This window comes from Pan paniscus, chromosome 4 (genome assembly GCF_029289425.2).
Source record: "Pan paniscus chromosome 4, NHGRI_mPanPan1-v2.0_pri, whole genome shotgun sequence".
Lineage (NCBI taxonomy): Eukaryota > Metazoa > Chordata > Mammalia > Primates > Hominidae > Pan > Pan paniscus.
Genome location: NC_073253.2, coordinates 122,087,564 through 122,112,784, shown reverse-complemented (window position 1 = coordinate 122,112,784; position 25,221 = coordinate 122,087,564). Strand labels below are relative to the sequence as shown.

At 45.9% G+C, this 25,221-nt stretch overlaps 1 protein-coding gene across 1 annotated transcript in view; it reads right to left on the bottom strand.

Moving 5' to 3' along the window:
* LMNB1 (lamin B1) overlaps positions 1-24,216 on the bottom strand; it is a 61,532-nt gene extending 37,316 nt beyond the window's left edge. The window contains exon 1 of the mRNA XM_003826678.5: positions 23,292-24,216. Within this exon, the coding sequence (XP_003826726.1) occupies positions 23,292-23,650 (359 nt within the window). The 5' untranslated portion in view covers positions 23,651-24,216. The remainder of the gene's footprint in view (positions 1-23,291) is intronic.
* Between the last annotated feature and the right edge of the window lie 1,005 nt (positions 24,217-25,221).

Here is a 25,221-nt window from a genome sequence, read left to right as displayed (position 1 = left end):
CTCAAGAGACTGTAAACCCTTTGAGGGCAAGGCCCATGACTTATTATTCCTACATCTTCTGCACATAAAACTCAGATAATGACTATTTTGCTAAATGTTACAAGCACACGCGCGCACGCGCACACACACACACACTTCTTTTTTCATCCTATGTAAAATGTATCATGTGTTTTCCAGGAAGGAAAAAAAATCACACACACAGACACACACAACTTCTTTTTCATCCTATGTAAAATATCATTTTCTTCCAAGAAGAAAAAAATAATAACTGATGCTTCTATAATCTCTAAGACTCACATGCATGGGTATCCTCTCTTTCTTCCTACCAATTTCCCAGGCTGAATGAATCATGAAAAAAAATTCTTAAGGTTACACCCATGTCTCCATCAGACAATAGCAATAAATCAATGAGTTGGAGTTTTTTTGTTTGTTTGTTTGTTTTGAGACGGAGTCTCGCTCTGTCGCCCAGGCTGGAGTGCAGTAGCGCGATCTCGGCTCACTGCAAGCTCCGCCTCCTGGGTTCACGCCATTCACCTGCCTCAGCCTCCCGAGTAGCTGGGACTACAGGCACCCGCCACCATGCCCAGCTAATTTTTTTGTATTTTTAGTAGAGACGGGGTTTCACCGTGTTGGCCAGGATGGTCTCCATCTACTGACCTCGTGATCCAACCGCCTCGGCCTCCCAAAGTGCTGGGATTACAGGCTCGGTGAGCCACCGCGCCCAGCTTGTTTGTTTGTTTGTTTTGAGATGGTCTCGCTCTGTTGCCCAGACTGGAGTGCAGTGGCACAATCACGGCTCACTGCAACCTCTACCTCCTGGGTTCAAGCAATCCTCCACGATCATGGCTCACTGTAACTTACACCTCCTGGGTTCAAACAATCCTCCCATCTCAGTCCCCCAAGAAGCTGGGAGTATACACATGTGCCACTACGCCCGGCTAATTTCTGTATTTTGCGGGGGCAGATGGGAAGACGGGGTTTTCCTATGTTGCCCGGGCTGGTTTCAAACTCCTGGGCTCAAGTGACCTGTCCGCCTCAGCCTCCCGAAGTGCTGGGATTACCAGCATGAGCCACTGCACTCAGCCAAATCAATGAGTCTTCTACGTCACATGAGTTGTCAAGGACACATGGGGAGCCATGCAGTGAGTTAATATTCTGAACATATTCTTGTCATAATTTCCTAACCATATTATTTTTCATTAATCAATATAATGTAGAAAGTCCAAGTGTAATTATCAGCACATAGTCAAAGTGCAGAAACCTGTAGAACTGATATCCTAAAACATATATATATGGATTTGCTGCAGCTATTACCTAAGCACAGAATGACATCTGACAATGCCTCCAAACACAGAGCAATTTAGATAGGAATCCTAAATCACTAGAAGCTATCTAACACTTAAGGTATTAGTATACATTTACTTTGAGTCCATTTCCTGACTGGATTTGTTGTGTTATCCACCTGCCTGATTAAACTATTTATATTCCAGATAAGGAGATCTTCCTATGTTAAATTCAACATGTGAATCTAATACTAGAAATATACACGCTCCTGAAAATAAGTCACAAAACATACCCATTTGCTTTAGATGTTTTACAGAAGAACCAAACTCTAACTGCAACCAGAAAAAAATAAAGTTTTATAAATGTAACTGGCATTCTATGCTAATTAAGAATTTCCTCCCTTAATAAACCAAATTAGCTTTCACTTCAAGTAAGCTTGAATTTTATTCGTCATAACAAGTAACCAGGTGTAATCAAGTATCTGGCCATTAAAAAGAAAATTAGCCAGGCTGGGTGCAGTGGCTCACTCCTGTAATCCCAGCACTTTGGGAGGCTGAGGCAGGTGGATCATATGAGGCCAGGAGTTCAAGACCAGCCTGGCCAACATGGCGAAACCCCGTCTCTACTAAAAATACAAAAATTAGCCGGACATTGTGGTCCATGCCTGTAATCCCAGCTACTCGGGAGGCTGAGGCAGGAGAATCGCTTGAATCTGGGGGGTGGAGGTTGCAGTGAGCTGAGATCGTGCCACTGCACTCCAACTGGGCCAAAGAGCGAAGCTCTATCTCAAAAAAAAAAAAAAAAAAAAAAAGAAAAGAAAAGAAAAGAAAAAGAAAATAAGCTAGAAAGGATGTATTTATATTCCTGCTAACATTCTACAGCAGTGACTTAAGACTAACATACACAGCTTTACTATGGTTGTACTTTCCCAATAAAACCTAGTACCATGTATCTGGGACACATGCCTATCCTCTCCTGAGGCCTATAGAACTAATCTAAATCCAGTTGGTTAACACTTTCTAAATTGCTCCTAGGCACCTTCTACCACCAGCAATACCATATACTCTGCTGCTTTAATCATGCTGGTTGTTCAACATGCCACCAGTTTGACCTTGACTTGTTTTAAGGTCATTTCCAACCCTGGCTTCTGCATTGAACTACTTGGTTCTGGAACTTAGTGTCTGAACTTTGCTTGGCCTCTGCACTAGTCCTTCTGTGAGGATGACTCTCTCTCACTCCCTAGGTGTCCTTCATTTGTCTAGGTGTACCCTACTCCAGACTAGTCCTACCAGTCAGAAAGTAGAGATCAGTCAGCACCATAAGAAGACAGGGCAAGGCAAAAAAAAGGAGATTAAAAAATGCATCCAGGGCCGGGCGCGGTGGCTCACGCCTGTAATCCCAGCACTTTGGGAGGCTGAGGCTGGCGGATCACCTGAGGTCAAGAGCTCGAGACCAGCCTCAAGACAGAGAAACCCTGTCTCTACTAAAAATACAAAATTGGCCGGGCGTAGTGGTGCATGCCTGTAATCTCAGCTACTTGGGAGGCTGAGGCAGGAGAATCGCTTGAACCTGGGAGCCGGAGGTTGCGGTGAGCCAAGATCGCGCCGTTGCACTCCCGCCTGGGCAACAAGAGTGAAACTCCGCCTCAAAAAAAAAAAAAAAAAAAGCATCCTGGGCCAGGCGCAGTGGCTCATGCCTGTAATCCCAGCACTTTGGGAGGCCAAGGAAGGCGGATCATGAGGTCAAGAGTTTGAGACCAGCCTGATCCAACATGGTGAAGCCCCGTCTTACTAACAAATACAAAAAAATTAGCCAGGTGTGGTGGTGCGTGCCTGTAATCCCAGCTACTTGGGAGGCTGAGGCAGGAGAATCGCTTGAACCCGGCGGGGGGGCAGAGGTTGCTGTGAGCCAAGATCGCACCATTGCACTCCAGCCTGGGCGACAGAGCAAGGCTCCATCTAAAACAAACAAACTAACAAAAAAACCACATCCAATCACAGAATCACTGGAAAATTAACCCTCAATGGAACTCTTAGAGAAATATATCATTACTAGGTGATAACTTTAGGGTATATTCTTCCAAAAGTCATACCACATACATAACATGCAGAAAGTCATTCCAGGCCTGCAATAACAATAACTACTTGAAAATGAATTAGGGAGCCAGGCCCGGTGGTTCATGCCTGTAATCCTAGCACTTTGGGAGGCCAAAATGGGCAGAATGCTTGAGCCCAGGAGTTCGAGACCACCCTGGACAACATGGTGAAACCCCATTTCTACAAAGAATACAAAAATTAGCTGGGAGTAGTGGCCTGCGCCTGTAGTCCCAGCTACTAGAGAGACTGAGATAGGAGGATTGCTTGGGCCAGGGAGGTTAAGGCTGCAGTGAGCTGTGGTCATGCCACGGCACTCCAGCCACTGTCGCTCTGGGCAACAGAGCAAGATCCTTATTTAAAAAAAAAAAAAAAAAAGGAAAAGGAAAAGGAATTAGTTAGCATATTCCAACCATAAACACTTGAAAAAATAAGATTGTCCACTTAAACAGGGAACAAAGAATTAGTGTGAAACAAATCAATAAGTAAACTTGCAGGGACAAATACAACATAATCTGAAGCTCATTACAGAATAGTTTTAATTAATTTGGTAATGGCAAATTATTGCCCACCTGTTAACATTCTCTTGGTCAGTTTGTGTCAGTACCTATCCCTAACATTTCACCTCAGGCCCATTCTTATTTAGAAAAACAAATATATTACAGGAGATGAAAGAGAAAAGCCATTTAGTTTTTCACCTGTAATCAGCTAACAGAAATCATTCTATACAAAATTCTTATTTCTAATCAAAGCCATAAAACAAGGATTTTTAAATCCCTTAAAACAGACCCACTGTACATACAGAGCCAGGCCAATTAGGCCTAGCTGGCTAAGCTCTGTTCCTGCTTTCATATACTGTAAGGTTCTTCTGAACAGCTGTCTGGTAGCCCCTGAACACCACTCAACACTAGTGCAGTACTCAAGTGACTATCACACAAATCCGTGTCTGGGGATCTCTTCACACCCAGAGCTCAGCATCAACATGCCATGTCTCTTATATCTAGCCATGCTCCAGACCTTTAGAGAAAAAATAAACCTTATTTTCAATTTAAAGTAAAATATACCCACATAAAAACCTTGTCCTAAAACTAGATAATTTTATTTCATAACAGGCTCAAACTGCCTATCAAGCATGCATTTGCTCCAACAGCCACTCATCAGCTTCAACACTGTCCTCATGTTAACTTCCCTTCCAAAGGGAAAAAGGAAGTGATCCACAGTATTTTTCCAAAGGAAAATTAATGAACTTCCCCGAAATTAAAACAAATATAACTTAATACACAAAAACTCGGCCAGGCACAGTGGCTCACTCCTGTAATCCCAGTACTTTAGGGGGCCGAGGCGGGCAGATCACCTGAGGTCAGGAGTTAGAGACCAGACTGGTCAACATGGTGAAATACAAAAATACAAAAATACAAAAATTGGCTGGGCGTGGTGGCTCATGCCTGTAATCCCAGCTACTCAGGAGGCTGAGGCAGGAGAATCGCTTGAACCCGGGAGATGGCGGTAGCAGTGAGTCAAGATCACTCCGTTGCACTCCAGCCTGGGCAACAAAGTGAGATTCCATCTCAAAAAAAAAAAATTACACAAAAACTCTAGAAGGTCTTATGATCACAATTTCTTTCTTTCTTTCTTTCTTTTTGGAGATGGAGTTTCACTCTTGTTGCCCAGGCCAGAGTGCAATGGCGCGATCTCAGCTAATTGCAACCTCCGCCTCCTGGGTTTAAGTGATTCTCCTGTCTCAGCCTCCTGAGTAGCTGGGATTACAGGCGCCCGACACTACACTCGGCTAATTTTTGGTATTTTTAGTAGAGACGGGGTTTCACCATGTTGGCCAGGCTGGTCTCGAACCCCTGACCTCAGGAGATCCACCTGCCTCGGCCTCCCAAAGTGCTGGGATTACAGGCGTGAGCCACCATGCCCGGCCTTGTGATCACAATTTCTATTAACAAGGGTCTCCTCTGGCATATGCAAAAAGACTAAGAAGATGCTTTTGCATAAACTCAAAGTTACAAAGGATAGTTTCCGGTGCCAATAAAATTCTGCTACTCACTGAATAAACTAATCTGTCAATGAATTAGCAACAACCTAATCAGACTCAGGCAAACCCTAGTTGAAACTCGGGTAAAATTAGGAAAAATACTAAATGAGATTGAAACTGGACCACAAAACCACTTCTTTGAAACAAACAAAAAAAATCACTGTAACATAAACAGGCACAGGAGTGTGGAGCAGACTCTTACAGATTAAGTCTTAATTAAAATGAGTGATTCATTTAAAAAGAAAAAGAAAAACCAATAACTACTACCTTTGTCACTCATCTACAATGTGCTAGGCACTGACCTGGGTGTAAAATATTTCTGAAACAGTGTTCCAATGTCCATTCTCCAGTTTGCTGGGTGTTATGAGGCAGCTATTCCTAAAGCAATAGCAGTGGCAGCTTCCTAGTCCTGAATAGTAGCTATATACTGTTTTTAAAACAGTTTACTGGTTCCATTGGTGGCCTCACACATAAAAGCTCCCAAAGAAGGTCAGTTCTACAACAATGTTCTAAGCATCATTATTGCTCCTCTAGCCCCTCTAAAAATCATTTCTAAGCACCTACATCTCATATGTTTCCCTTTCTGCTTAAAATCCCTAGTGCTGCCGGGCGCGGTGGCTCATGCCTGTAATCTCAGCACTTTGGGAGGCCGAGGCGGGTGGATCACCTGAGGTCGAGAGTTTGAGACCAGCCTGACCAACATGGAGAAACCCCGTCTCTACTAAAAATACAAAATTAGCCAGGCGTGGTGGCACATGCCTGTAATCCCAGCTACTAGGGAGGCTGAGGCAGGAGAATCTCTTGAACCTGGGAGGCGGAGGTTGTGGTGAGCTGCGATCGCGCCATTGCACTCCAGCCTGGGCAACAAGAGTGAAACTATCTCAAAAAAAAAAAAAAAAAAAAAAAATCCCTACTGCCTTCTGTTCCCTGCACTGAGTGATGACACAAAGACCTAAACAGAAAAAGAAATTAACTTAGCAAAGAGGGACTATGAAGGACAATGAAGACTTCTGCAAAGATAAGAGAAAGTACCAAACACACCAGGCACAGTGGCTCACGCCTATAATCCCAGCACTCTGGGAGGCAGGCGAATCACCTGAGGTCAGGAGTTTAAGACGAGCCTGGTCAACATGGCAAAATCCCATCTCTACTAAAAATACAAAAGTTAGCCAGGCGTAATGGCACGTGTCTGTAATCCCAGTTACTCGGGAGGCTGAGGCAGGAGAATCACTTAAACACAGGAGGCGGAGGTTGCAGTGAGCTGGGATCATGCCGCTATACTCCAGTCTGGATGACAGAGTAAGACTCCGTCTCATAAAAAAAAAAAAAAAAAATCCATCAAATTTAGACAAAAACAATGCTATAGAGCTATCAAGAAGAGAATAGGCTGGGTGCAGTGGCTCACACCTGTAAACCCAGCACTTTGGAAGGCAGCGATAGGTGGATCACTTGAGGTCAGGAGTTCGAGACCAGCCTGACCAACATGGTGAAACCCCGTCTCTACTAAAAATACGAAAATCAGCCCGGTGTCATGGTGGGCACCTGTAATCCCAGCTGCTTGGGAGGCTGGGGCATGAGAATCACTTGAACACGGAGGCAGAGGTTGCAGTGAGCCAAGATCACACCACTGCACTCCAGCCTGGGCAACAGAGCAAGACCCTGCCTCAAAAACAAAAAAAGAGACATCAAGGGAACAAAAAAGGCTAGGCGTGATGGTTCACACCTGTAATCCCAACACTTTGGGAGGCTGAGACAGAAGGACCACTTGAGCTCAGGAGTTTGAGACCAGCAACATAGTAAGACCTTGTCTCTATGAAAAAAATCAAGAAATTAGCTAGGTGTAGTGGCACACACCCAACTACTCCAGTAGTCCCAACTACTCCAGAGGCTGAGGTGAGAGGATCACTTGAGCCTAGGAGGTTGAGGCTGTAGTGAGCCAAGATCATGCCACTGCACTCCAGCCTGGGCAAGGGTAAGACCCTATCTTTAAAAAAAAGAGACAGAATAAAAAGAAGCTATTAGAAATTTAAAATACAATAGCACAAATTGGAAAACAAAATTGAGAACATCTCTTAGTAGAGAAAAAATATTTTTTAAAAAAGGGAAGAAAACCAAAGGATCAATGTAAGAGATCCAACATTTGAATAATAGGAGTCTCATATGGTAATAAAAGAGGAGAAAATCTCAAGAAAATTTCCAACAACTGAAGGACATAAATTTCAAGACCAAAAGAATTCAATCAGATGATCAACACAATGGATGAAAAGAGATCTACAACAAGGAACATCCCTGTGAAATTTTAGAACTGGATCAAAAGAAGATCCTACAAGCTTTTAAATTTTTCACTCGTCATTACTTCTGCAGCTAATGAAAGCTAGAAAACTAAAGAACATGTCTTCATTTTATTTATTTGTTAATTTGTTTATTTATTTATTTATTGAGACAGAGTTTCACTCTTGTCGCTCAGGCTGGAGTGCAATGGCGCAACCTGGGCTCATTGCAACCTCCACCTCCCGGGTTCAAGCAATTCCCTTGCCTCGGCCTCCTGAGTAGCTGGGATTACAGGCACCCACCACCACACCGGCTAATTTTTTGTACTTTTAGTAGAGTACAAATGTTGGCCAGGCTGGTTGCGAACTCCTGACCTCAGGTGATCCACCCACCTCGGCCAAAACATGCCTTCAAAAGTCTAAGAAAATAGCATTTACAACCTAGAATTCTATACCCAAACTATCAATGCTTATACAATACAACTAGACTGTAGAAAAACACAAGGTACCCAAAGGTAATTCTTTATTTAACGAGGTAAAATTAATTTAAAAATGATCCTAAATGATTTGATGTTCTAACAACTGGCATAGACTCTATATAATTATACAAAAAAGTAAGTGGGAAAAAGTATTATTTTTATAGGTGATCAAAAGGTGTGATAGGCAAAAAAAACTAATCACAGTATATTACTGAGTTCTGCTGGGGACTATAAGTATTTCTGCTATAACATATGTTGCTTCTGACAACTCCTGCATTCTGCACAAATTAAAAATAACACAGCAGACCAGATGTGGTGGCTCACATCTGTAATCCTAGCACTTTGGGAGGCCGAGGCAGGCAGATCACCTGAGGTCAGGAGTTCGAGACCAGCCTGGCCAACATGGCAAAACCCCATCTCTACTAAAAATACAAAAATTCACAGGGCTTGGTGGTGCACGCCTGTAATCCCCGCTACTGGAGAGGCTGAAGCACAAGAATCACTTGAACGTGGGAGATGGAGGTTATACTGAGCAGAGATCATACCACTCACTACTCTCCAGTCTGGGCAACAGAGCAAGACTGTCTCAAAAATAAAATAAAATAAGGCCGGGCTCAGTGGCTCATGTCTGTAATCTCAGCACTTTGGGAGGCTGAGGTGGGCGGATCATCTGAGGTCGGGAGTTCAAGACCAACCTAACATGAAGAAACCTCGTCTCTATTAAAAATGTAAAATTAGGCTGGGCATGGTGGCTCACGCCTGTAATCCCAGCACTTTGGGAGGCCGAAGCAGGTGGATCATGAGGTCAGGAGATCGAGACCAACCTGGCCAACACAGTGAAACCCCATCTCTACTAAAAATACAAAAAATTAGTCGGGCTCGTTGGTAGGCGCCTGTAGTCCCAGCTACTTGGGAGGCTGAGGCAGGAGAATGACGTGAACCCGGGAGGCGGAGCTTGCAGTGAGCCAAGATTGTGCCACTGCACTCCAGCCTGGGCGACAGAGCCAGACTCTGTCTCAAGGAAAAAACAAAAACAAAAACAAAAACAAATATATATATATATGTGTGTGTGTGTGTGTATAAAATTAGCCAGGCGTGGTGCCACATGCCTGTAATCCCAACTACTCAGGAGGCTGAGGCAGGAGAATCGCTTGAACCCAGAAGGTAGAGGTTGCAGTAAACTGAGATTGTGCCATTGCACTCCAGCCTGGGCAACGTGAGCGAAACTCCGTCTCAAAAAATAAAATAAAATAAAATAAAAATAACAGAGTAAGTAGAAAAAATAACACTGGAATAAATAGACCACTCAAAACCTATCCACTCTGAAACAGAGCACCAGCAATAATATAAAGAATTAGTATCTCGGCTGGGCATGGTGGCTCACACCTGTAATCCCAGCACTTTGGGAGGTCGAGGTGGGTGGATCATCTGAGGTCGGGAGTTCGAGACCAGCCTGACCAACATAGAGAAACCCCGTCTCTATTAAAAAGAATTAGTATCTCAGGAGGTAATCTGGACAGCCCAGGCAGTCAGTTTAGTGTGGCTACAGCTGCGTCAAAAGATGTTTTAAAATGCACAAAAAAGGCCGGGCACAGTGCCTCACACCCGTAATCACAGCACTTTGGGAGGCCGAGGCGGGTGGATCACTTGAGGTCAGGAGTTCGAGACCAGCCTGGCCAACATGGTGAAACCCTGTCTCTACTAAAAATACAAAATTAGCCGGGCATGGTGGCGCATGCCTATAATCCCAGTTACTCAGGAGGCTGAAGCCAGAGAATCGCTTGAACCCAGGAGGTGGAGGTTGCAGTAAGCTGAGATCATGCCACTGCACTCCAGCCTGGGCGACAGAGCAAGACTCCATCTCAAAATTAAAAAAAAAAAAAAAATGCACAAAAACAACAGAGTAGAAATGCTGGTTTGGAAAAATTTAGGCAATACAAAGAGAAACAGAGCTCTGAACACAAGAATAAGACTGGCTACAAGAGCAAAGCTAGAGGTGCACCTCTCTGGGGGCACTCACTTTTTTTTTTCTTTTTTCTTTTTCTTTTTTTTTGAGACAGAGTCTCACTCTGTTGCCCAAGCTAGAGTGCAGTGGCGCGATCTCGGCTCACTGCTAGCTCCGCCTCCCGGGTTCACACCATTCTCCTGCCTCAGCCTCCCAATCAGCTGGGACTACAGGCGCCCACCACCTCGCCCAGCTAATTTTTTGTATTTTTTAATAGAGACGGGGGTTTCACCGTGTTAGCCAGGATGGTCTTAATCTCCTGACCTCGTGATCCACCTGCCTCGGCCTCCCGAAATGCTGGGATTACAGGCGTGAGCCACCGCGCCCAGCCCAGGGCACTCACTTTTAATTTTCTTAAAATAGAGGTGAAAGCAAAGCTGAGGATCTTCTTTCCTTCTTAAGATTAATACTATACTCTAGCTATTCTGGCTCACCTTTACTAGGATTCACTAGGACGAGGCACATATAATGCAATACAACTTCCAATTATAATAATATCATCTCTCTATTTACCTGCCACATATGAGCTAATTGATGTGACTGAAGTACTTGTGTCAGAACACACTGAATCAATATTTTAGATACCAAAAACTGGTCTAAACTAAAATATAATATATGACTATTGGGAGGATAAGGAGAAGAAAAATGTGTCATGAAGACAATAGAATAAAAGAGCTCAATTCCTTGTTGTCCATAGCACAAAGTCAACACTATCGCACTGTCATCTAGATACGAGAATAAATAGCAAAGAAGCACTGAAAATAGGTGAAAGTAATCCTTCTCATGATAAATCTTGGAGAAATATTTTGAGTCCTTAAATTACATGTACACACACACACACACACACACACACACACACACACACGCACCACACTGCTAGAAAGTTATAGGTTTTGGTTTTTTTCCCAAGGTACATACATATTAGAAAACTCTGAATCAGGGAAGTCAGGGAAGACATCTCTAAAGAAATGAATATTGAGAGGAAACCTGAGGGATAAGTAACCCAATGATGAGAGAAATCCAGACAAAGGAGGCCGGATGCGATGGCTCATACCTGTAATCCCAGCACTTTGGGAGGCCAAGGCAGGTGGATTGCTTGAGGTCAGGAGTTCAAGACCAGCCCGGCCAACATGGTGAAACCCCATCTCTACTAAAAATACAAAAAAAAAATTAGCTGGGCACAGTGCAAGTGCCTGTAATCCCAGCTACTCAGGAGGCTGAGGCAGGAGAATCACTTGAAACTGGAAGGCAGAGGTTGCAGTGAGCCAAGGTCACACCACTGCACTCCAGCCAAGAAGACACAGCAAGACTCGTCCTCAAACAAAATTCAAAGGAAACTCCAAATGCAAAGTCCCTATTTTAAGAGGATCACAGTAAAAGGGACTGAATAAAGGATTTCATGGCTAAAGAGGAGTAAACAAGTTCAACTGTGGTATGATATGAAGCTGGAGGGTCAGACTGGGACCAGCCCATGTAGGGAAAGAACTTTTAGGTAGGATAACCTGGGCAAATATGTCCCAGATTGCCAAGGACAAGTTCCATTTATGCGAGCTGTCACTGCATAATTATTAACAGCTCCCTCTTTCATACACAAAAGTATCCCAAATTGGATGCTAAATTATATGGTCACCCTACTATTAGTAGGGTCTTAGTCTTTACCCTAGAAGCTACTAAAATGTTTTATACCAAAAGGGGAGAAATGATCACATTTTAGGACACAACCTTAGAGAGATAAGGGTTCTGGTCCCCTGTCCAATGTTTTGTTACATAAACACTGAGTAAGAATCTAGTTTAAATTGACCCTTAAGAATGCCTCCCTCCCGCCAGACACAGTGGCTCACACCTGTAATCCCAACACTTTGAGAGGCTGAGGCAGGCGGATTGCTTGAGCTCAAAGTTCAAGACCAGCCTGGGAAACATGGCAAAACCCTCTCCCCACAAAAAATTAGCCAGTCGTGGTGGTGTGTGCCTGTAGTCCCAGCTACTCCAGAGGCTGAGGTGGGAGGATCACTTGAGCCTGCGAGGTCCAGGTTATAGTGAACCATGCACCACTGCAATCCAGCACCGGCAAGAGAACAAGACCTTGTCTCAAAAAAAAACAAAAAAAAAACAAAAAAAAAAACTTGTCTCCTTCCCTTCACTGCCAACATTCTTAAACAAGTGTTCTAAACTCATAATCTTTTTCCTCTCATTCTCCCCTTAATTATGGCCAGTGGTTTCCTCTATTAACCAAAGGCTCTCCTCTCAGTCAACAATCACCTAAGGCACCAAAAACACCAATGACAACAGATACTTTTTAGGCTTCATCAAACAAAAAACCCTTGTTCCATGACTCACCTCTCTTTTCTCACCTTTTAGGACGAAGTGTCCCTCTGTCACACAGGCTGGAGTGCAGAGGCGCAATCTCAGCTCACTGCAACCTCCGCCCACTACAACCTCCGCCTCCCAGGTTCAAGTGATTCTCCTGCCTCAGCCTCCACAGTAGTTGAGATTAAAGGCATGTGCAACCACGCCTGGCTAATTTTTGTATTTTTAGTAGAAACGGGGTTTCGCCATGTTGCCCAGGCTGGTCTCAAACTCCTGGCCTCAAGTGATCCACACACTCAGCCTCCCAAAGTGCTGGGATTACAGACATGAGCCACCACGCCCAGCCTCACCTCTCTATTACTTATCATCCCCATTGTGGGTTATCCTTTCTCTACCCAGTCCTCATATGCGCATGCTTTCCATGTCTCTTGAGTACTTCAAATTGCCAACTAACATTGCTACCTAAAGTCCGGCAAACACCACTAATTCACTGACTTAGGGTCCTCCAAACCTGTTCATTCCCCACCAATTTCGGTTAAGAGCAATATTGTCTACTCAGGCACCCAAGCATGGAAGCAGTCACCTAGACTCTTTCTTCTCCCTAGTCCCTTATGTTCAGTATCTCTTAAATCCACCTTCTCTCCTTTCTTCCACCTGCCTCAGTTCAAGGGCTGCCCTGTTACTCCCCAAGTGTTCTTACTAGTGTTTGTACCTCTCCTCTTTTTTTCCCTCCACAGCATAGCCAGAATGATCATGTCACAATTCTGCCTTAAAATCTTGGGTCCACTCATTACTAAAAATACAATCCCCTTCCCCACCCCATGTATTAAATATATATATGGCTCCAGTAGGCCAGGTGCAGTGGCTCACACCTGTAATCCCAGCACTGTGGGAGGCCGAGGTGGGTGGATCACCTGAGGTCAGGAGTTCATGACGAGCCTGGCAAACATACTGAAACCCTGTCTCTACTAAAAATTCAAAAATTAGCCGGGTGTGGTGGCAGGTGGCTGTAATCCCAGCTACTTGGGACGCTGAGGCAGAAGAATCATTTGAACCTGGGAGGTGGAGCTTGCAGTGAGCCGAGACCACACCATTGCACTCCAGCCTGGGCAACAACAGGAGTGAAACTCTATCTCAAAAAAAAAAAAAGAAAGAAAAAAAAAAAATATATATATATACCCACACACACACGTTATATATAACATATACTTCATATATAAGTAACATATACATAAAGTATATGTTATATATAACATATACATATAAGATGTATATATACACACACATACACATATATATGGCTCCAGTTATATAAATTATTTGACATTCAGGACAACTCACTCTCCATTTTCCATTTAGAAGCAAATCCCTACTTACCTCCCTGCACTTAGCTCAGATTCCCCTGGGATGTCTTTCAAAATTTCACAGGGCTCCTAGCCTGCCTTAGGTAGCGGTCCTTGTTTCTCCACAGCAACACCTGGATACTGGCATCACAGCACTGAATATATTTTATTAGTATACTGCACTTACAGTATCACAATCCTGTAGTGTTGGTTTTCTGTCTTCCCCACTAGACTGTAAGTAACTTGATAATGGGGACTGAGTATCCCATCTCTCTATTCCCAGCATCTGGTTCAAGACCTGGCATATAGTACCTGTTCCACAAAAATGTGTCTTGAATAAAGAATGAAAGAACACCCTGTCATGAGTATTAAAGATTTATTTAGAGGTTTTAATTTCTTTTAAATTATTAAGGCATGGAATAAAGTTGGAAAGTAGCTTTTTAAGAAGAGAAAAAAGATAAAAGCGATCTCTTTCAGTAATTCATCTTCACCTTTCTTTAGCAAATGAAGCCCTCAGTATTTCAAACAGCTGTTTCAACTACTGACCACTACCCTTCTGACAAATCCAAAATTACCTCCCTTGAAGGCTACAAACTATCAACGTGAAAAACATGCAACTAGTAGCATTTCCAAAAGTAGCACCCAAAGGGATCTGAAAATCAACTATCCTATCTGAGACTTCAAGTACCAACCACAGATAATGATGCTCTGTGAGCCTGCTACATGTCGGTAAACCAGAGTAATACCTGTAGAACACTGTTGTATGGATGAAATAAGGTTATGTATGTGAAAACCCTATCACAATGCTAGAAGTCAGGCTACCATCCTTTCTAGCTTTCATTACTTGCTAAGTAATACCAGGCAAAATACTTAAACTCTCTGAGCCTGAAGTTTCCTTACTCGTCAGCAGTTATCATAAGCTTAAAAGATAATGTCTGGCCAGGCACGGTGGCTCACGCCTGTAATCCCAGCACTCTGGGAGGCCAAGGCAGGAGGATCACGAGGTCAGGAGATCGAGACCATCCTGGCTAACAGTGAAACCCCGTCTCTACTAAAAAATACAAAAAATTAGCCGGGCGTAGTGGCAGGCACCTGTAGTCCCAGCTACTTGGGAGGCTGAGGCAGGAGAATGGCGTGAACTCAAGAGATGGAGCCTGCAGTGAACCGAGATCATGCCACTGCACTCCAGGACTCCAGCCTGGGCGACAGAGCCAGACTCTGCATCAAAAAAAAAAAAAAAAAAGATAATGTCTGTAAAGCATCTACTGTAATGCCTGGCAAAAAGAATTGGCACAAAATAAATGTCAGCTTTTTTTTTTTCCTGCATCTTTTCCCCCACCCCCCAAAGGGAGTCTTGCTTTGTCACTCAGGCTGGAGTGCAGTGGCACGATCTCGGCTCACTGCAACCTCTGCCTCCCAGGTTCAAGCAGTTCTCCTGCCTCAGCCTCCTAAGTAGCTAGAATTACAGGTGCCCACCACCATGCCCGGCTAATTTTTGTATTTTTAGTAGATACAGGGTTTTGCCATGTTGGCCAGGCTGGTCTCGAACTGCTGACCTCAGGTGATCCGCCCACCTCGGCCTCCCAAAGTGCTGGGATTGCAGGCATGAGCCACTGGGCCCAACCCTTAGGTTGGGCCCACCCTAAGGCCCAACCAAGAATTTTCTTCTTGGTGTTTGTGTTTTCTCCTTTTCTATAATGAATATACATTTGCTGTATAAAAAATTTAATTTTTGGCCTGGCACCGTGGCTCACACCTGTAATCCTAGCACTCTGGGAGGCTGAGGCAGGCAGATATTGCCTGAGCTCAGGAGTTCAAGACAAGCCTGGGCAACCTGGTGAAACCTCGTCTCTACTAAAATACAAAAGAAAAAGAAAAAAAAAATTAGCCGATGTGGTGGCGTGTGCCTGTAGTCCCAGCTAATCAGGAGGCTGAGGCAGGAGAATTGCTTGAACACGGGAGGCAGAGGCTGTAGTGAGCTGAGATCGTGCCACTGCACTCCAGCCTGGCGACAGAGCAAGACTCAGTTATTAAAAAAAAAAATTAATTTTTAGGCAGGGCACCGTGGCTCACACCTGTAATCCCAGCACTTTGGGAGGCCAAGGCGGGCGGATCACGAGGTCAGGAGATCGAGATGATCCTGGCCGACATGGTGAAACCCCGTTTCTACTAGAAATAAAAAAAAAAAAAAATTAGCCGGGCATGGTGGCGGGTGCCTGTAATCCCAGATATTTGGGAGGCTGAGGCGGCAGAATCACTTGAACCCGGGAGGCAGAGATTGCAGTGAGCCAAGATTGTGCCACTGCACTCCAGCCTGGTGACACAGCAAGATTCCGTCTCAAAAATAATAATAAAATTAATTTTTAAAAATTCGGGCGGAGGGCAGTGGCTTACGCCTGTAATCCCAGCACTTTGGGAGGCTGAGGCGGGCGGATCACGAGGTCAGGAGATCGAGACCATCCCGGCTAACACGGTGAAACCCAGCCTCTACTAAAAATATAAAAAAAAATTAGCCCGGCGTGGTGGAGGGCGCCTGTAGTCCCAGTTACTCAGGAGGCTGAGTGAGGCAGGAGAATGGCGTGAACCCGGGAGGTGGAGCTTGCAGTGAGCCGAGATGGCGCCACTGCACTCCAGCCTGGGCGACAGAGCAAAACTCCGTCTCAAAAAAAAAAAAAAAAATTCAAGCCAGGCACGGTGGCTCACGCCTGTAATCCCAGCACTTTGGGAGGCCGAGGCGGGTGGATCACGAGGTCAGGAGCTCAAGACCAGCCTGGGCAAGACGGTGAAACCCCGTCTCTACTAAAAATACAAAAAATTAGCCGGGCGTGGTGGCACGTGCCTGTAATCCCAGCTACTCCGGAGGCTGAGACAGAGAATTGCTTAAACCTGGAGGGGCGGAGGTTGCAGTGAGCCGAGATCGCACCACTGCACTCCAGCCTGGGCGACACAGCGAGACCCTGCCTCAAAAAAATAAAATAAAATAATAAAAATTCAAATGACAGCCGGCCAGGTGCGGTGGCGTAATCCCCGCACTTTGGGAGGCCAAGGCGGGCGGATCATCCAAGGTTGGGAGTTCCAGACCAGCCTGACCAACATGGAAAAACCCCACGTCTATTAAAAAAAAAAAATACAAAATCAGCCGGGCGTAGTGGCGCATGCCTGTAATCCCAGCTACTTGGGAGGCTGAGGCAGGAGAATTGCTTGAACCCGGGAGGCGGAGGTTGCAGTGAGCTGAGATCGCACCACTGTACTCCAGCCTGGGCAACGAGAGCAAAACTCTGTCTCAAAAAAAAAAAAAAAAAAAATCAAATGACAGCCAAAGCACAATCTCCTTATCAAAGAGGTACACTGTAAAAAGGGTTTAAAACTGATTTTAAAAACTTCCCTGATCCTAAAAATAATGGGACCTATACAGGGTCCCATTACTCAACTGATACCTGAGGCTCATTCTCAACATTTGTACATGAAAGAGACTTACACTAATGGCATAAAAAAAAAAAGTCTGAAGATTTCTAACTCAGACATATCAGAGGTGACACCATCTATACAAACGAAAGAATAAATATAACCAGCAACTGTGTAAAGACACAAAAAAGAAAAGACCCACCATATTTTAATAGTGTTTTATCTTTCATTCTGCCTGTTTACTTCCTTGAATCTGGGTATGCAAAATATTACCTAGTCTCATCCCCTAAGTTAAATAAACAACTCCAAAAGATCTTGCTTTATCAAACATCTTTTGAAAGCATGGGAAGGAAATGTCATGACAGTTTAATTACTTGGGACCTGCTTCCTAGACTTTTAAATCATTTTTAGGGGTTTGGTCCTTCCAAGTCTTCCCTTGAAAATTAAAGTAACATTTAACATAACTCTGTTATAAAAGAACTATGAAAAGCAGTTTAACTAGTTTTATAACTCTTATAAAGAAAACTAGTTTTATAACTCTTATATTTTAAGAGTTATAAAAATATAAAAGTTTGATAACTCTTATATTAAGGCCAAGGTGTATACTGTCAATCTGCTTCAAACAAGGCAAAATCAGTACATTAAAAAAAGATATAGTAATACACAGGATGATGAAGGTTTGTTTTTTTGTGGTTTTTTTGTTTGTTTGTCTTTGTTTTTGAGACAGAGTCTCGCTCTGTCGCCCAGGCTGGAGTGCAGTGGTACGATCTTGGCTCACTACAACCTCCACCTGCTGGGTTCAAGAGATCCTCCTGCCTCAGCCTCCCAAAGTAGCTGGGATTACAGGCGTGCGCCACCACGCCCGGCTGATTTTTGTATTTTTATGGAGATGGGGTTTCACAGTGTTGGTCAGGCTGGTCTCGAACTCCTGACCTCATGACCCTCCCACCTCAGCCTCCCAAAGTGCTGGGATTACAGGCGTGAGCCACCACGCCCAGCCAAAGGTTTTTGTTTTTCAATTAATCATCCTATGTACAAAGAAAACACTCCTAAAGAAGATTAGCATGTTTTTGACCAGGCACAGTGGCTCACGCCTGTAATCCCAGCACTTTGGGAGGCAGAGGTGGGCGGATCACGAGGTCAAGAGATCAAGGCCATCCTGGCCAACATGGTGAAACCTGGTCTCTACTAAAAATATAAAAATTACCTGGGCGTGGTGGTGGGTGCCTGTAATCCCAGCTACTTGGGAGGCTGAGGCAGAAGAATTGCTTGAACCCAGGAGGCAGAGGTTGCAGTGAGCTGAGATTGTGTCACTGCACTCCAGCCTGGGCAAAAGAGCGAGACTCTGTGTCAAAAAATAAATAAATAAAAACAAAAATTCACCATCTTTTATCTATACTTCCAGAGTTTGAAAACCTAACATTTTTATTAACACATTTAGTGACAAAACCTGACCTGAAACCAGGTCTATTTTCAATCTGTCTTTCTCCACTTGCCATGACAATATCTTTCCCTCAGAAATGTTTCATGATAGAGTGCTAACTCTATCTACCCTAACTCTATCTATAAACCCCACTGGGGGTGTCATATCCAGTATGTGCATCATATTACCGTCTTAAATTGGAATTGCTTTAACTTCCAAAGCACATCTGGCCCCCAGGGTTTTACAGAAAAGATACGGGACCTGTATCACTGAAGGAAAATAAATGTCTGAATCCACAAAATCAGTTATTGAAGACTGATGTAAACACTTAACTTTCTGTTATATCTAGTTTTCCCGTATAGTTAACAGTGAAAATCTGAAACAAGTCAATTTCTCTGTACTTTTTGTTTAAAGTGTTGAGTGATGGCATTCATCATCATTTTTGGAAACTGTTCTCCCAAAAAAGCTTTCAGCAAAATATAATCAGTCTTGGACTGAATCAAAGTAACTGTACCTTACATAAGAGATCTGTTTTCTATGGATTCAGACACCACCTGCATGGAAACTGTTGCCAAATTCTCTTTAGACCAAGCATTTCCATGCTCTGCCTCTAAGGTATCTTGTTTGCTGAGGAACCAAAAAGAAACTAAGTAACCTGGAATCTATAATTCTCTCAAAGCTGTTTTCTTAATCTAAATCTACCTAAATGATGATTATACTTAATTACAAACACTCTAGTTCCAAATAAAAAATTAAATATAGGCCAGGCATGGTGGCTCACGCCTATAATCCCAGCACCTTGGGAGGCCGAGGTGGGTGGATCACCTGAGGTCAGGAGTTTGAGACCAGCCTGGCCAACACGGTGAAACCCCGTCTCTACTAAAAATACAAAATTAGCCAGGTGTGGTGGTGCACACCTGTAATCCCAGCTACTTGGGAGGCTGGGTCAAGAGCATCGCTTGAACCTGGGAGGCGGAGGTTGCAGTGAGCCAAGCTCCGTCTCAAAAAAAAAAAAGAAAGACATTAACAACCCTAGATGCCAGAAGACAATAGGGCAAAATAATACTTTCCAAGTTCTGGAAAAATGTTAACCTAGTATTCTATACCTAGCCCAAAGCTATTTTCAGACGTACAGGACTCAGAAAGTTTACCTCCTGCCATCCTTTCTGAATAAATTGCTTAAGGATGTTCTTCAACAAAATATGAAGAAACCAAGGAAAAGGAAAATACACCCAGGATGGAGTGCGGTGGTGTGATCTCAGCTCACTGCAACCTCTGCCTCCCGGGTTCAAGCAATGCCTCCTGCCTCAGCCTCCACAGTAACTGGGATTGCAGGCGTCCACTACCACACGCGGCTAATTTGTGTATTTTTAGTAGAGACGGGGTCTCGCCATGTTGGACAGGCTAGTCTTGAACTCCTGACTTCAGGTGATCCACCTGCCTAGGCCTCTCAAAGTGCTTTACAGGTGTGAGCCACCGTGCCTGGCCAGGAAGCTGTCTTTAATAAGTTACAGGACATCAGTACACAGCCTACCTTAAGCAAAGAGAACTCTAGGGAAGAAAGCAGATTCATGTGATAGATATTATGATTAAGTATCTTCAAAAAGTCTGCAAACACACTGAGGGCAAATTTTTCTTAACAAGAAAAATGAAAAGCTATTGAGGAATAAATCCATATAAAAAAAGTCCTAATTCAAATAAGGAGCAAACTAAAATGTGGCATGTTTTGAGCAAATGATGGTATGTTGGGGGGAAAAGAAGAGTCATCTAATCCTGGCAATAGGAATATACATACAGTAGCACAGACTTAAGAAAAATATAATCCCAGAACACTACTAACCCTCAGAGAATAGGTACTGTCAACTCCTCAGACAGGCCTTCCTTAATCACACTAACCCTTCACTCCGCTTTATTTTTATTCCCTTAGCATCTGCTATTACCTAAATTGTATCACATGCATTATTTCATTGATTCTAATACACATTATTCTCATTTTTTAACCCCGCTGAAACCAGCATGCATTTTAGAATCGATACATTTACAACTACTGTCAGCCAGGTGGCAGCCTTGTTACTGTGTGAAAAACCTCCTGTGGCTAACTCCTGGAAAGATTACAAAAGCGCCAGCATCAAAATGCTTCACATCAGACAAAAGACAATCTTTCTTTACTTGCTGGGATACAGCTCCCCCACTACACTCTCAGCAACAAAGAACAGTAATTCATTTTTTAAAAAAAATCTTCATATCCTCTAACATAGAACGGTGACTGGTACGCAACAGATATTTGATCTGTGTTAATTTTTTTTTTTAGACGGAGTCTCACTCTGTCACCCAGCCTGGAGTGCAGTGGACCATCTGGCTCACTGCAGCCTCTGCCTCCTGGATATCAAGCGATTCTCCTGCCTCAGCCTCCCCAGTAGCTGGGATTACAGACGCCCGCCACCACGCCCGGATTTTTTTTCTTTTTTGAGACGGGGTCTCACTCTGTCGCCAGGCTGGGGTGCAATGGCGCAATCTCAGCTCACTGCAATATCCGCCTCCTGGGTTCAAGCGATTCTCCTGCCTCAGCCTCCCAAGTAGCTGAGACTACAGATGCATGCCACCACGTCTGGATAATTTTTTGTATTTTTAGTAGAGACGGGGTTTCACCGTGTTAGCCAGGATGGCCTCGATCTCCTGACCTCGTGATCCGCCCGCCTCGGCCTCCCAAAGTGCTGGGATTACAGGCGTGAGCCCACGCGTCCGGCCAATTTTTGTATTTTTAGTAGAGACGGGTTTTCACCATATTGGTCAGGCTGGTCTCGAACTCCTGACCTCAAGTGATCCGCTCACCTCGCCTCCCAAAGCGCTGGGATTACAGGCGTGAGCCACCACGCCCGGCCCTGTGTGACATTTTAATATCTATGAAACCAGGATCCATCCTGTGATGGGTCCAACAGGATGGATCCTACACAGTTGGTCCTGATGTTTTTATCTTCTTAGTGGTACACATAATAATGGCAAGTCTTACAAGCAACGATATCTAAGATTTGAAGGAATTCAGTGGCAAAAAATTTGGAGGAACATAGAAATAATAGTGTGAGTTAACTGACTGCTCATTTTAAAAGATGAAACCAAGGCTTAGTAAATCCAAGAAAGGGAAATACAAGCTTAGTATTATTTTCGAGTTGTATAACTAAATATCCAAAGAAATAAAAACAAAAAGGGATAAATGTGATTGCCTCCGGAAAGAGGTAGTGCAGTTATCGTTTTTCGCTACAAACCGGTCTATACTATTTTATTCTTACCACGTGCACATGCTTTTTTATGAACCGAAAATATATGATAGGAGGGATAAGTAAAAATACACAAAATCTCATAGAGACTTCGGACAGGGACATTCACGCAGATACAGACAGAAAGACATCCAGGGGCAAAGGGTGTCAAAGTGAGAATAAGGTACCTCCAGAAATTTCAGCTGGCAGTGCTAATGGCGACCATGAATTTCAGACCCAAATTTTGCAAATCTCTAAAGCATGACATCAACACTTGTTGCCTACTGATGACAGGCCATTTTGCTTATCAGAAAGTCAAAATAAGGCCAGCAAAGGTCTGCAAATGTATCCTTGTGCACTGGAATGAAAACTCGCACTCGCTTAGGTGAATTAGAAACTCTCCTTCGCTCAAACACTCAGCATTTACACAGCACCCTGTCACCTGCCCTGGTCTACTATCTGCACAGTGGCCGACTAAGGGGTACTAAGCACAGTCTCTACCCGAAAGCCTGACTATACTACGAGGAGGCAAAAGCTGGGGACACAGGGCCGCTGCCTGAGGGGTAGGAGAACCGCAACTCTAAGAACAGTAGCCGTGACATGCACAAACCCAGCTTTCCTTCCCTGCGCAGAACCACCCGAGGGACCGCACCATCCCCGCTGGGACAGGACACATTTCCCCAGAGAAAGCTAACCAGCTAGCAAACCTAACTTGCCCGGGGCTGGCTGGAGGCGCACGGATCAAGCTCCGCCTCTCTCTCCCGCCTAAAGCAGGCGTAGAATCTTCGCAAAATGTCACAGGGCCAAGACTGAGCGCGCCAAAGCGGGACCCACCCCCAGGAGACGCGGATACTGCGGGAAGGTCCCTCCCCTTCCTCTCTCTGCCCGCGCGAAGCTCATTCATTCTAGAGGCGGGCTGCCAGTCCTCCCCGGCCGGCCATCCCGGCACTGCAAATCCGCTAGACGCTTTGTCTCGCGCCGGCCGGAAACTGGGGCGCGCACGCGAGCGCGCGCTCGCGCTCCAGCTCCCCGCACCTGGGGCCTGAGGGGCCGCCTCTCCGCGCCGGCTCCCCGGATTCGAGTGCGAAAGCGGGAGCTCCTTCTCGGCAGTCCCAGGCGCGCACTTACCACGTCCCAGCGGGTATCCAAAACCTAGAAATGGGCATCACGGCCCCCCATCGCTACAGCTCGAGCCCCCTCCGCGACCCCTGCTCCGCTATGAACTCTAGATTCTTTCTCCTTTCCGGAGACCGAGACCCCGTTCCTTCAGAAGGACGCGTGCATCCTGGCCTCTGCTCCCTCCCCACGGCAGAACCCGGTGAGCTGGTCGCCGCGGTTGCGCCCCCGCCCCTCCTTGGCGCTAACGCGGCCGCCAGCTAGCACTCACTTGAGGAGCAGCTGGTCGTGTTCCGCCTTGCACTTGCCCAGCTCGATCTGCAGCTTGGCGCGCTCGCGGGCCGTGTCGTCGAGCGCGCGTCGCGCGTCGGCCAGCTCGGTCTCGTAGAGCGCCTTGAGGCCGGTGAGCTCGCGGCCGCGCACCTCCTCGCGCTCCGTCACCTGCAGCTGCAGCGCGCTGTTCTCCGTCTCCAGGCTGCGCACCTTGTCGATGTACACCGCCAGCCGGTCATTGAGCTCGCGCAGCTCCTCCTTCTCCTGGAGCCGCGACAGCCGCGTGGGGCTCAGCGGCGTGGTGGGGCCGCCAGCGCGGCTGCCCATCCGCGGCGGCACGGGGGTCGCAGTCGCCATGGCGGGCGGCGGAGACAGCGGGGCGGCGAGGCCGCGAGCGGGACCGTGACAAGGAGGGGACGGCAGGGGGCGAAGCGGGGACCGAAGGCACAAACCGGCGACCTGCGCTCACGTCCAGACGCTGGCGTTTAGAGGAAAGGAGAAGCACCTGGGATGGCGGGAGCTCGATTACAGCACAAAGGGCAAAGGCGCGCGGTGGGGGGAACTACGAATCAATCGATCGATCGCGAAATGCCCTTTGTAAGAAAACACACACCCACTCACACACGCACGCGGGAAAATGCAAGACGAGGGTGACTGGAGGCCCAGCAGGGTTCGCGCCGCCGCCGTCTCCTGCTCGCAGCACTTTGTTTCCTCTCAGGCTGCACGGAGCGGCGGGCGGGGGGAGGAGGGCCGGGAGGGGCGGGCTGGAGGCAAGCCGCGGGGGGCGGAGGTGGCGCGGGCCGCGGCGCCGCACTCCCCAACATGGCCGGCGCGCCCCGGCGCCTCCATGTGACCGCCATGGGCCAATGGGGAGCAGGCAGCGCGCTTCGGCGGTTCGGGGGCCGGGCCTGTAAATTTAAAATCTGGCCCTCGGGCAACCGTCCGCTCGGCCCGCCCGGCTGGGCGGTTCCGGGACCAGGCTCAGGGCTGTAAGGAAGGACGCCTGGGACTGCCCACCCGCGCGGCTCTGGGCCCAGCGCCCTCCGGGCCCTCCCGCCGCCCCGCGGGGACCCCTTGGAGGGGCCGGGCCTGAGAAAGGCGGGAAGGAGCCCGGAGGTTTCCGGGGCGGATCTGCGCCACCGCCCACACTCGGCGGTTCAGGGAAATTCAAATATAAACGTCCCTAAAAGCCACACGCGAAACTCAAAGTGTCCCCGGCCACCGCGGGCGTGGTAACCTTATCCCCCGCTCCGCTGGAGGGCTCGGGAAACGGCCTGGAGGCCGGGACGCTGTGGAATTACGTAATAGGCACTTGAGTCCGAGGTTCCAAATTCCCGGCTTGCAGGTTCCAAGTACCAGCCTTTTATTTTTCTCTCCGGTGGAAAACTGTATCAGGCAACTTCTTTCCATGAAATTGAGATCTGTGCGTCTTGAAGCCGATAGATTATCACAGAAAAACCAGCAACCCTAATTTTAAATCATTTGCCACCAGTGTTAATGGGCGGTTCCTAATCCGTTTCTTAATTTAAGGGTTTGTAAAATCAAAAAACAGCTCAGAAATGATACGATTAACATATGTCGGTGAGTAACTACGAGAGCAAGCTGTTTCATACTCCGTTAAAATCAGATACATAAAAATCTGAACTTGTGAAAATTTAAGATGAAATAATTTTTTGCTTTTAAAAAGAGGCTCCCAAGATGTCACTGGCAGCTACTTCTATTAGAAAGCACATTCATCCCTTTGAAAAGTTCCTAATTTTTAGCTAACATTTATTGGGACTGAGTGCCAGCACCAGGCTTTTCATGGATTACCCATCCACACAATCTCCGTGTGATGTGGGAAACTGGATTGTTTCTATTTGAAAATTCATCCGGGCGGGCGCAGTGGCTCACGCCTATAATCCCAACACTTTGGGAGGCCGAGGGGG